Below are 8,810 nucleotides of genomic sequence, written 5' to 3'. Positions count from 1 at the left end.
GCGCGGGGCGGCCGGCGGGGCGCAGGCTGGCTGGTTCTGACCGAGCCGGGCGGGGGCCGGGCTGGTAATGTAGCCTGCGCCCCAGGTAACGCGCCGATTGCATTAACCCAGCGCCGGGCCCGCTCTGTCTGGAGCCTGTTAGCGCTAATGGAGACTGACAGCGCGGCCGGGGATGGGCAGGGGCGGGAGCGCGGCGCGGGCTCGGGGGACGGCGGGAGTCCCGCTCCCGGCGACTCACGGGACCCGGGCGCCCATTCCCGTTGCAGCACGCACTGGGACACCAGACTCAGCTCCTGGGGGCACCAGGCTCTGACCTCTGACTACGGGAAGAGAGCGAGACTCTCAGAAATAGTATCTGAGTCGCGGGGACCGGGAAAAGACTGGGGAGATCAACGACGGTTCAGTACCAGCTCTGTCATCCGCCGCAGGCCACTTAAACCACCTGGCCAGAGTTTCTCCCACAACAAAATGGGAATGTTCTGTTCAGTGCCTAGGAAGGCACGCTGAAGGCCTGCAGGCCATTGGGTGGGTTTTGTTTAGCTGGCTCGAATTGAAAGGTCACAACTGGGCACTTACTCCTTCGTCTGTTTGTTACGGGCAGGCTAGCAAGGGATTTGAGGTTGTGACCCCTGTTGTAGGAGGCTTAGAGTCGCTATTCATTCATTTATTCACCCATTCATGCACCCCTTTGCTCACGTGTTCCTACATATGCCTTTTATGTGCCAGGCACTGTTCTAGTCTCTTGAGACACATTAGTGGACAACTCAGTCAAAAATCCCTTAAAAAAAAAAAATCCCTGACATGATGGTGTTTACAATCTGTCATGGGGAGTCAGGGGAAAACAAGAAACATAACAAGTAAACACATTATTATATAGTATATCAGAAGGTGATCTGTACTATGAGAGGATAGGGAGTGCTGTGTGGCGGGAGGGTGCAGTTGCAGTGTGACCAGGGAACTTGAGAAGGCGAGTTTAAACAAGTAAAGGAGTGAGCCATTTGGACCTGATATTCATTCATTCGTTTACCTGTTGGTTAATTTATTCATTCATCAGTAGATGCTTATCACCTGCTATATGCCTGAAGCATGCTGGCTGGTGGAGCTATGGAGATAGTCCCTGGCTTTAAGGAGCTCTCAGTCCAGTGTGTAAAGGGTTGATCACAAATCAGCGTGGTCAGAATTAGTTGTGACCACAAGGGTGTGGAAATTGGGCGCAGCTGAATTAGCGAGTAAGGGGTGGGGTGGTGATCCAAGAAGGCCTCACAGAGGTGACAACTCTTAAGCAGGATAGGTAGGAGTTTGAATAAGCCCAGGCACACCGACCTTTCTTTCGTTTAAACATTCCAAGCTCAAACCCACCTCAGGACCTTTACACTTGCTGTTTCCTCTGCCTGAGTTGTTCAGGTCTCAGTTCAGTGGTCCCTTCCTGACCACTCAAATTTAAAGTGTATGCCCACTCTCTATCACATCACCCTATCATCCTGTTTTATTCCTTTCATTACATCACTATCCAAATTTTAAAATTTGCTTATCTATTATATGTCTCCTCTTGGTGGCTTATGAGCTCCGTGAGGGCAGGGATCTTGGCTGTCCTATACACTACCATATTCCTAATATCTGAATGAATTAATGGTGGTGCATGAGGGTGTTTAGAGCATTTTCATCAGGGTGACCAGCATGACAGATGTCCTCTGTGAAGGATGCAGAGAGAAGAGAAAGGGAAAAATAGTGGGGTGGTGGGTCAGCCTTGGCCTTCTGGAGGCTGCTGGTCAGAGAAAGGAGGAGGTTTCAGGAGGAAAGCCTGGAACCACACCCATCAAGGATGTTCATCTCCTCTGACCCGTGGACAATTTTGATAAGCCTGTGAGGAAAGCAGGAATGGAATCATCTTTCCAATCTGGGGGGTCAGGAAACTGTGGCTGTGAAGTCTCACAGGTTGGAAGTGACAGAGTTGAAATGAGAACCCAGGTCTCCTGGCTCCCAGCCTGTGTCTCCTCCACCAGCTTATGGATGGAGACACGCAGAATCTCTCTGGGAGTCATCTTCCCCTCCTCTCTTCTACCCCATGTCCCATCCAACTGGTCCTGAGAATCCCACCTTTAAGTCTGCTACGAAGCCTCATTCCCACTGCTGCAGCATCCCCACAGAGGGTCCCCACCCATCGCCTTCCACTGCAGCAGCCTCCTCGCTGGTTACCCCGTGTCCGGTATCTTTCCAGCCACATGATATTCACCAGCTGCCAGAGCCTTTTCTAAAACTCATCTGATCACCTCACTCTTCTGCATAAAACTCCTCTGAGAGACAACAACACATCAACGTGATTTAATTAACCCTGAATTTGAGGTAATTTTATTTTCTTCTTTATACTTCTCTTTATCTGACAACTTTTCTACAATGAGCATTTGATACTTATGCAATCAGAAAAAAGATAATTTCTTAAAATCTTCCAATCTTTCCAAGATAATATCAAGACACCTTCAGCTGTACAGACAAGATTCTGCCTGCCTATTTAACCATATCTCTTGCTATTCCAACTCTCTCCTCATTCTTCTTAAAATTCCTTTACCATCTCCAAATTGTGCTTTATTCTCCAGCAACATGAGAGATACTCAACTATTAATAGTTCCTTGGACACCTTGTGCCTTTTTACACTTGTGGATTTTTAAGTAGGCTGTCCATCTTCCTCTTGTCTACCTGGAGAACTCCTATTCATCCTTTAAAATCTCAGACGTCACCTCCACTGTAAAGCCTTCCCTGATAACCGCCTCCCACAATAGAGTAAACTCCCCCTTTATATTGCTTTGTATTTTTGCCTAGTACTTTTTCTGTGTGACTTCCCTACTAGGGAAAAGGACAGTACCTGATATATCCTGTTACATAGCTTGCACTCCAGAAATGTGTACACAACAGAACTAGGAGAGATCTCAATTGTTGGCTGGGTTTGGTGTCTTTGGTTGGGGTTTTTTCTGTTGGTTCTTCCAGAAACAGAACCTGAAACAAAGAATTGAATTCAAGAAGTTTATTTAGGAGGGGATACTGGAAGCACTGATAGAGGAGGGGGGAGGTAAGAAAGGGAAGGAACCCAACAGAGGGGATGTTAAAAAGCAGGTACTACCAAATATAAAATCGATAGCTAGTGGGAAGCAGCCACATAGCACAGGGAGATCAGCTCGGTGCTTTGTGACCACCTAGAGGGATGGGATAAGGAGGGTGGGAGGGAGACGCCAGAGGGAGGAGATATGGGGATATATGTATATGTATGGCTGATTCACCTGGTTATAAAGCAGAAACTAACACACCATTTGTAGAGTAATTATACTCCAATAAATATGTTAAAAAAAAAAGCAGTTATGGCTGTGGGCAGCTGTTGGTCAGTCCTGCTGGGAACTTCTGGGAGACAGCATTGACCATGCCTCGGAGTTGTCCCATCCCTGGGCGAGGAAGCTGGAGTATTTATCCATGAAGGCTGCTCCCTTCAGCCTTCCCTGGAAGGGCGCTAACTTCCCGGCATTCCCAGCCTGTCTGTGTGTGGGCTGAGCGAGCTCCTGTTGCCAGAAAAAGTCTCCCATCAGAGTCCCAGGTACGGGCAGTAGGAAGCTTGTGGGTCAGGTCTGCATTGGCAGGAATAGTGGATGATGAGTGGTGTTGGTGAGGCAGTGGAAGTGTTCACTACTGAGATGGAGGGAGACACCCTCCCATACATGCACATCACTGGAGGGGCCACCAGCAAGTCCTGAGGGTTCCACTTTGTGGTTTCAGAGACTTCTGGAGGACAGCAGTGAGGATACCAGCCCGCGGCTGTGCTGAAGGGGAAGACATCTCTCTCCATCTCTGGCCCAGACTCCCTGCCCTCAGTTCCAAGAGCCATGGGGCCATGTGGCTTCTCTCTGTGCCCTGCCTCCTGCCCCTCCAGGTGGCCTGAGGGCAAGTGGGTGGGCAGGCGACTGGAGCATTATCAGAGCTAACGGGATCCCTGGGGAGGCGTCACTTCCACTTACCACAGCACTTGGTGACACAGGCCATGGGCACAAGGTGATGGCTGGTGCTGTCAGCCCAGCTCTGGCCATCTCCCTGCAGACACCAAGACCCTGACACACAAAGGCTGGTCTGGAGGTTATTTGGAATCCAAGTGGCTCAGTCCTGGAAGTGTCCTGAGGATACTATCAGAACCTGCACCTCTATTGCACTGATGAGGAAAATAAGGCCAGAGAGGAGGAGAGGTTCGCCTGTACATTTCCTCCCTTCCTTCTTTCCTCCTTCGCTCCTTCCTTCCCATCTTCCTTCTCTCTCTCTCTCTCTCTCTCTCTCTCTCTCTCTCTCTCTTTCTTTCTGTTTCTTTTTTTTTCATCTTTTGATCAGGGGCATTAGACCAATGTCCCTGCCACTGACCTGCCCTGCGTCATTGGTCATGGGTATAGGTTAAACTGCATTTACAAATAGCAAAAAAGTGTCCTCAGTAAAAGACCCCTAGGAGCTGAAATCAGTCTCCTTCAGGACACCTCCCACTAAAGTCCCCCAGGTGTCCCTGAGGCTTCCAACCTACCCCGATGGGACTCATCTGGGTTAGAAGAGTCTAAGGACTCTTCTCTACGGAGCTCCTACCCCACCTGGGACTACATCCGGGCACAGGCATTAAAGAGCGTCTATCCATCATTGACGATGGATACAACCATTTACATCCCCTGACTGGATCTAAATACAGACCGACATCTCCACACAGGTAATAAACGGCACCTGGAACTCCCGTGTCCAAGATAGAATTCTTGGTGACCCCTTGCTGACCTGCATGCACACCTGTTCCTCCTCACCTCCCTCATTCCAGGCGATGGCATATTTTTCCTTGTAGATCCTCAGAGGCCAAAAACCTTGGAGTCCTCTTTCTCACGTTCCCACAACCAATCCTACTGCAAACTCTGTTGGCTCCGAATCAGATCCCACCTCCACACCTCCAAGGTCGCCACCCTGTTCCAGGCTATGTCATCCCTCACCTGGATTACTGTGGCAGCCTCTGAATGGCCTCCCTCACTTCTCCCTTTGCCCCCTGAAGTTTAAGCTCTACACAGCCACCAGGAAGACCTTTTGGAAGCGAGTTCAGATCCTATTCCTCCCTCTATCCAATGGCTCCCATCTCATTCAGAATAGAATTTGAAGCCCTTCCACGGGTGAGATGGATGAATGAGTAAACCATCCTTTTGTGGATTTGCCAACACAAGCCTGGCCAAGCCTCGTGACCCTCTATGGGATGGACAGAGGCACTAGCTGGTGGGGTGGCAGAGAAAGCACAAGGCTGGGAGTCAGCACCCTGGGTTCTGACTCCTGCTCTGCTGCTTTCGGGCTTTTTGGCGAGGGCCAAGTCCATCAGCAAGATGCGGAGGGACAGTAGGAAGAAGAAAGACAGACAGAAGTTATGTCAGGACTGGAACTGCAGAAGGAGAAAGGAAAGGAGATGTTCGAGGCAAAGGAACTCAGTCTCCTGGGAGGAAAGGAGGACCTCCCTCTTCTGCATGAGCCACCACATACATCCTTTGGCCTGAGGTGGTCACGTGAGTTATGGGGACAGAGGACTCACACCTGGTTTATGTCCTGTTCCAAGGCAGAGGGGGGTTGAGGTCAGCTGACCAGGATGAGCCGTAATCAGGCTGACACAAGGCCTCTGTCCATCATGGGGATGAATATCAGAGCAGGATGGGACCACAGAAACCTTCATGCCCAGGTGTACTCTGTTAGAAGACCAGACACTCCTTAGATAACCCGATGAATGTGGACTCTCCCAGAAATATGCATGCACACATGGTATTTTAAAATTTAGTGTGAAATTTCTCATACATAAGAAAAAGTGTATAAAAATATATGAACAATTTATAGTTTAAGTATCAATAATATGAACATACAAGAACCCACCCCGTTGGATTAAGAAATAGACCATTTCCGATACCCTATGAGCCCCTGTGTGCCCCACTCCAAGGTAACCACTTTCCTGTATTTAGCAACTCATCAATTTCTTTGTTTTTCTTTACAGTATTGTCACCTATGAATCTATTCCTAACAATATATTGTTCAGTTTTATCCTTCTTTGAACTTTATCTAAAAGGAATCATACTACAGATACTGTTCTGTGACTCCTTTGGCTTGAATACAATATTTTTGAGATTCATCCATGATGATGGAGTTAGCTGTAGTTCACTCATTTTCACTGTTGTCTGTATTCATTCTACTGTCTGAATTATAACAATTTGTTTATTCATTCAGCTATTGAAGGACATTTGGATTGTTTCTAGTTTTTTAAATATTTTGGACAATGCTGCCTAGAAACTTTTGTACAGACAACTCCTATGCCCATGTGCAAGTTTCTCTAGGCTCTATACTTTGTGAAGTGCTGGTGTGCAGAGTATGTGTTTGTTCAGCTTTATCAAATAATGTCAAACTATTTTCTAAAGTGGTACCAGCTGAAACTCTAACACTGTTATTTCTTCACTTCCAATTTCTTTACATCCTCGCCAACCCTTGGCATTATCTGGCTTTTATTTTTTACCAATCTTTAAGATGTGATTTTGGGAATTCCCTGGTGGACCAGTGGTTAAGACTTGGCACTTTCACTGCAGTGGCCCAGGTTCAATCCCTGGTCAGGGAACGAAGATACTGCAAGCCGCACGGCGCAGCCAAAAAACAAAAAAAAAGATGTGATTTTAACATGCATTTCTCTGACTTCCAATGACCTGGACCATCTTTTCACATACGTGTGGGTCATTTATGTTTCTTTTTTTCTGTGACATGATGACATGTTGTCTGTACAATTTTGTGTTGGCTTGTTTTTTTCTTATTGATTCACAGTAGTTCTTAATATACTGGGCCCAAATCTTTGTCACTTGTCACTTACATTGCAAACATCTTGTCTTGGTTGTGTAAGTCTTTTTTCTCTATATGGTGATTTTGATAGAGGTTATTCATTTTAATGTATTTTAATGCAGCAATGCATTAAAATACATTATGTATTTATTTCAGAAACCCTTCCCTACCTGATATTTTCCTAACCTATAAATTTTGATACGTTTTCCCTTCATATTTATATCATTAATCCACATGGAGTTGATTTTGTGTAGGATGTGAGGTAGGGATTCCACTTCACTAGTTTTCATATGAATCACTGATAAACTGTCGTGGCCCATTCATTAAGTACTTCTATCTTTTCTGCTCTGATTGGCAGAGAATGCTCACTCACCAACCAAGTCTCCTTGTACAGTTGCGTTTGTTTCTGGGCTCTTCATTCTGCCCCATTGGTCGGTTTTCTGTGTCCAAGCAATACCACATTGTCTGGATTAACATCGTTTTCCAGGTACAAACTTTCAGTCATAAGGTGACTAAGTTCTAGGGCTCTAAAGTATGGCATGGTGACTATAGCTAACAACACTCTATTGTATATTTGAAATATGCAGAGAGTAGATCTTACATATTTCATCGCACACACACAAAAGGTAACTATGTGAGGTGATGGATGTGTCAATTAACTTAATTATGGTAACCATATCATGTTGTATATGTATATCAAACCATCACGTTGTACACTTTAAATATATACAACTTTTTGTGAATTATACCCCAATAAAGCTGGGAAAACAAACAAACAACTTTGCCACATAATAAGTTTTTCCACCTGATGGGGCAAGACTCTCCACCTCTTTTTCTTTGGAAGTGTCTTGGCAAACTCTTCTCTGCAAATTTCAGAATCAGCTTGCTGAGTTCCATGAAAAATCCCATTGGAATTTCAACTGTGATTACATTGAATCTATAGATCAATTTGGGGAGAATTGACATTTTTTTTAACAGTATTCAGTATTCCTATCCAAGATAAGTATTCCTTATCTCTGTGTATTTGTCATTTTTAATGTACACAGCATTTTAAATAGAGGTTTAGGGGACTTGCAGATTCCTGCATGGACTCCATCTCAGAATCCCTGACATGACTGCCCACCAGTCCCTGTGCTCTGTTTTCTTTTCCAACAGGAAACATTCCCCAGTGGTGTCACTAGTCATACATAATACATACACATACAGCTACCTTCCCACCCCCTCCCCGCTTGTCTCTCTGGCCCTCTGATACCTATTCCTCAGAAACTTACCAAGTTAACCTTTTTCTGCAGTCTGGAGAGGGAGAATGGGTAAAAGCAGGAACTTAGGAGCCATATTGCATGAATTTTAATCTTGTCTCCACACTTACTATCTGTGAAATCTTGGTCAAGTTCTCCTTGTCTCAGTTTCCTCGTCTGTAAAATGGATAAGATGGTGATGCCAAATAGGACTTACCTCATAGAACTGTTGAGAGGATTAAATGAATAAATACATGCAAAGCGCTTAGAACAGTGCCCGGTATAGCATATGTGTTACTGCTTCTTGCTGTTGTTTCAAAAACTTTAATGTCTCCACATCTGTGGGAGGCGGGGATCATCTTCAGAATTTTAAGTTAGGTGTATCTGACTTCAAATTCCGAGGCTGGGGGACTTCCCTGGTGGTCCAGTGGTAAAGAATCTGCCTGACAATGCAGGAGATGCGGGTTCCATGCCTGGTCAGGGAACTAAGATCCCACATACTGTGGGGCAACCCGCACACGGCAACTACTGAGCTAGCGCACCTCATCTAGAGCCCGCCATACTGCAAACGCTCTGGAACCCGCGCACTACAACTACAGAGCCCACACACCTTGGAGCCTGTGCGCCACAACTAGAGAAGAGGAAAAGCCCGTGCACCACAACTAGAGAGAAGCCTGCGCACGACAGGGAAGAACTTGCGCGCTGCAACGAAAGACCCCACGTGCC

At 46.3% G+C, this 8,810-nt stretch overlaps 1 protein-coding gene across 13 annotated transcripts in view; it reads right to left on the bottom strand.

The window, feature by feature from the left end:
- The window catches only part of SLC6A2 (solute carrier family 6 member 2), a 70,264-nt gene that overhangs the window by 40,281 nt on the left and 21,173 nt on the right, over window positions 1-8,810 (bottom strand). For 7 of the 13 annotated variants that reach the window (XR_003003546.1, XR_003003544.1, XR_003003543.1 and 4 more), the window contains 3 exons: window positions 7,652-8,261; window positions 5,572-5,720; window positions 2,861-2,991 (listed from right to left, as the gene is read on the bottom strand). Coding sequence is in view for 1 of the 13 variants with exons in the window: in XM_024747416.1 (XP_024603184.1) it covers window positions 2,861-2,991; window positions 5,572-5,720; window positions 7,652-7,812 (441 nt within the window). In the remaining 12 variants the exon portion in view is untranslated. Of the gene's footprint in view, window positions 1-2,860; window positions 2,992-5,571; window positions 8,262-8,810 lie in introns of those variants that run through there. The other 6 variants (XR_003003552.1, XR_003003549.1, XR_003003551.1 and 3 more) reach the window with 6 other exon arrangements.

This window comes from Neophocaena asiaeorientalis, unplaced genomic scaffold, assembly GCF_003031525.2.
Source record: "Neophocaena asiaeorientalis asiaeorientalis breed wild unplaced genomic scaffold, Neophocaena_asiaeorientalis_V1.1 scaffold438, whole genome shotgun sequence".
Taxonomy (NCBI): domain Eukaryota; kingdom Metazoa; phylum Chordata; class Mammalia; order Artiodactyla; family Phocoenidae; genus Neophocaena; species Neophocaena asiaeorientalis.
Note: the sequence above shows the minus strand (reverse complement) of the source record. Positions and strands in the feature narration are given on the sequence as shown.